Genomic DNA, 3,543 nt, shown 5'->3' with positions numbered 1-3,543 from the left:
CACCCTAAGTAAAATGGTGAAGAATGTCTTAAGCACAATCCTCTCTTCCACTACCTATCTTCAGATATACTTCATCAGAAACCCCAACCCTTCACTTTTTGTCTCCCTCTGTTCTGTAAGAAACTCTTAGCCAGCTGTTCCACAAGAATGCATCTAATTGACAACTTTATACTTTTGTGCTCTGGTTTTTTTTAGAGTAAGTTACTAAGGTACCAAACCAAAACCCACAGGGTAAATATCTAAGGGGAACATTTCAGAAAGGAGATAAGCCTGTTCCAGAGATTTTTGAAACAAAGAATATCGCACTGGTGGCCTTTAATTTAGGTGACAATCAGTTTCTCCAATGGTAGGGAATGACCCTGAAACCATAATCTCTCTCAGTACCCATAATACCTGCACAAGTCTTCAGTCTCAATAATTGAATACACTGAGTCCCGCCACAAAGTGCTTTGCTTTTGTACATGGCTACACTTCTCAGTATAAGACTATTTCATTTCATTACCATGGCTCCTTCTCTTCTCCTGTATCACCCACAGGAAATAAAATGAGCAAAAACAAGTCACTTTACAGTAGAGCATTGAGAGCCCCAGTCTATAAGCTAAGAAAAGGTTCTCAATTTATACTCTCAGTATAAAGTACTCTGTCAAGTCCTTAAGGATATCAGGGCCTCAACTTCATTCTCTCTTTAATGAAGGAGAAAAACAAAGTGACCCTGACACATCCAATGCCTCTAGGATTATTAGCTTCTGTAATACATACTATTAGTCAGTGTAAAGATGAAAACATAGGGAAATACATATATTCTTAAGTTAAAGCCACATTTGACTAAACAAATTTCTCTTTTTAACAGTTAATGAACTAAAATATATTGGGAATGCTTTAAAACTCCTAGTATAATTCATAAAGAAGTGTGGGGGACTTGCAATGTGTTCTGTCAGAATAAGTCTTGTTGAACCACCAAGTGAAAAAAAAAAACTCATTTGATAATCAATATTCATCCGGAGCAATGTTTTTCAAATACATCACAAAAAACATTAGTTTCTACAAAACATTGGAAAGAACTGAATTTAAACAGCTGGTGAGCCTACGAGGGTCAGCTAGACTTAATGAACTCTTTCCAAAGAACAGAGTAATAATTATTTTTTATAACTATAATGGAAAAGGAAAAGTAATTTTACGGTGCGGAAACCCGGGGTCAAACTACTTAATCACATTATTAGGTCACTATCGCCAGCAACGGGTCATGTGACAGTGTCACTTTAAATTTTGCGTCAGAGGTGCCTGCCCCCCCTCGCGCCAGCCCGGAGTCCTGTGATTGGCCAGCCCATTGAAACCCGTGCCACTACGTCACAGAACAATTCCTTCTTAACGGCTGCATAGCTACCCACCAGCGCCATATTCTGCTGATCAAGCGCCTGAGAGGAGGGAAGACTCGACCGTGTCTTCCCACTCTAGGTAGGCTGAAGGCCAACACCGCCTTCGCCCTACCAAGTAATGGCCTGGGCCCCACAGCAGAAAAGGGCAGAGCCTAATCCAAGAGATTTCAGGGCCCGCCAGGATGGCAGGGGTGGCAGCAGCGGCGGCAGCGGCGGCAGCAGCCGTGGCGGTAGCGGCGGTGGTAGCGGCGGCGGTGGCGGTGGTGGCGGCAGCGGTGGAGGCGGCATTGGTGGCAGCAGCAGTGGCGGCAGTGGCAGCAGGGTTGGCGGTGGCGGTGGTGGCAGTGGAAGGGGCAGAAGTGGCAGAGGATGGAGCGGCCCCGCCGGCCACACAGAGGTGAGAGCCTCAGGCCCCGGGGAGCCACCTCTCTGCTTTAGATTGAAGAACAATATGATTGGAGTGGTGATTGGTCGTGGTGGATCAAAGATAAAAGATATCCAGGCTACAACAAGTACCAAAATACAGATCATAAAAGGTGATTGTGAAGCAGAGGTAAAAATTTTTGGCACAAAGGACATGAAAGCAAAGGCCAAAGCAACTATAGATGCTCTTGTTAAAAAACAAGAACGAGGCCACCATTCAGAGTCCCGCGTCGATAGTGCCGCACCTCAGGCCTCTGCTGGAAAAGAGCTCCGCCCAGATAACACTGGTGCTAAACAGGTTCAACCACTGATAGACTGGGACCAAATCAGAGCAGAAGTTGTAGAGTGGGAAAAAAGAAAATGGGCAGATTTACCACCAATTAAGAAAAACTTCTATGTAGAATCTGAAGCAACGAGCTCGTTGTCTGAAGCTGAAGTAGATATGTGGAGAAAGGAAAACTTTGACATAATGTGTGACGACTTGAAAGATGGCCAAAAGCGCCCCATTCCCAACCCTACTTGGCAATTTGAGGATGCCTTCCATCCTTACCCTGAACTTATGAAAAGCATTAGACGAGCAGGTTTTCAAAAGCCAACACCCATTCAGTCACAGGCATGGCCAATTATTCTAAAAGGAATAGATCTTATAGGAGTTGCTCAAACTGGAACAGGCAAAACATTGTCCTATTTAATGCCTGGGTTTATTCATCTCAATAATCAACCAATACCTAGAGAGGAAAGAAATGGGGCTGGCATGCTAGTCCTTACACCCACTAGAGAATTAGCTCTTCAGGTGGAAGCTGAATGTTCTAAGTATTCATATAAAGGTCTTAAAAGTGTTTGTATATATGGCGGTGGAAGTAGAGAACGACAAATTCGAGATATTACCAAAGGCATAGATATCATTATTGCAACTCCTGGACGACTGAATGATCTGCAAATGAATAACTTTGTCAACTTACGAAGCATAACCTACTTAGTCTTAGATGAAGCAGATAAAATGCTAGATCTGGGGTTTGAACACCAGATAATGAAGATTTTATTAGATGTGCGCCCAGACCGCCAGACTATTATGACAAGTGCAACTTGGCCAGATACCATTCGTCGACTTGCTCAGTCTTACCTGAAACAACCTATGATTGTTTATGTTGGTACTCTGGATCTAGTTGCTGTTAATACAGTGAAGCAAAATGTAATTGTTACCACAGAAGAAGAAAAACGATCTCTTATCCAAGAATTCTTACAGGGTCTGTCACCCCACGACAAAGTCATTGTGTTTGTCAGCAGAAAACTTGTTGCCGATGACTTATCAAGTGATTTGAGCATCCAGGGCATACCAGTGCAATCATTGCATGGCGACAGGGAGCAGCATGACCGTGAACGAGCACTGGAGGACTTTAGAAGTGGAAAAGTGAAAATACTGATTGCTACTGATTTAGCATCCAGAGGTCTTGATGTTAATGATGTCACACACGTATATAATTACGACTTCCCACGCAATATTGAAGAATATGTACACAGAGTGGGAAGAACAGGAAGAGCAGGGAGGACAGGCGTATCAGTCACCCTCATGACTCAGAATGATTGGAAGATTGCCATTGAATTGATTAAAATTCTGAAACGAGCAAATCAGAGTGTCCCTGAAGATCTCCTAACAATGGCTGAGCGATTCAAAATGCACAAACAAAAAAAGGACACAGGAAAAAAACTGAAATCTCCAGGAAAACCCAGAGAATTTTACTGA

The 3,543-nt window shown here is 43.2% G+C and overlaps 1 protein-coding gene across 1 annotated transcript; it reads left to right on the top strand.

Annotated features, from left to right (window-relative positions):
- The first annotated feature begins 1,494 nt into the window (after positions 1 to 1,494).
- Positions 1,495 to 3,543, top strand: DDX53 (DEAD-box helicase 53). Its single transcript, XM_059385836.1, has 2 exons — positions 1,495 to 1,606; positions 1,772 to 3,543. The coding sequence occupies exons 1-2, from the start codon at positions 1,495 to 1,497 to the stop codon at positions 3,541 to 3,543; spliced, it is 1,884 nt and encodes a 627-aa protein (XP_059241819.1).

The sequence above is a fragment of the Mustela nigripes genome, chromosome X (assembly GCF_022355385.1).
Source record: "Mustela nigripes isolate SB6536 chromosome X, MUSNIG.SB6536, whole genome shotgun sequence".
Lineage (NCBI taxonomy): Eukaryota > Metazoa > Chordata > Mammalia > Carnivora > Mustelidae > Mustela > Mustela nigripes.
Note: the sequence above shows the minus strand (reverse complement) of the source record. Positions and strands in the feature narration are given on the sequence as shown.

What these genes read in the sequence shown, in the direction of transcription:
- DDX53 (XM_059385836.1), top strand. Translation starts at nt 1,495, where the DNA reads ATGGCCTGGGCCCCACAGCAGAAAAGGGCAGAGCCTAATCCAAGAGAT. An exon ending in CGGCGGCAGCAGCCGTGGCG is followed by an intron (nt 1,607 to 1,771) that starts GTAGCGGCGGTG and finishes CCGGCCACACAG; the next exon opens with AGGTGAGAGCCTCAGGCCCC.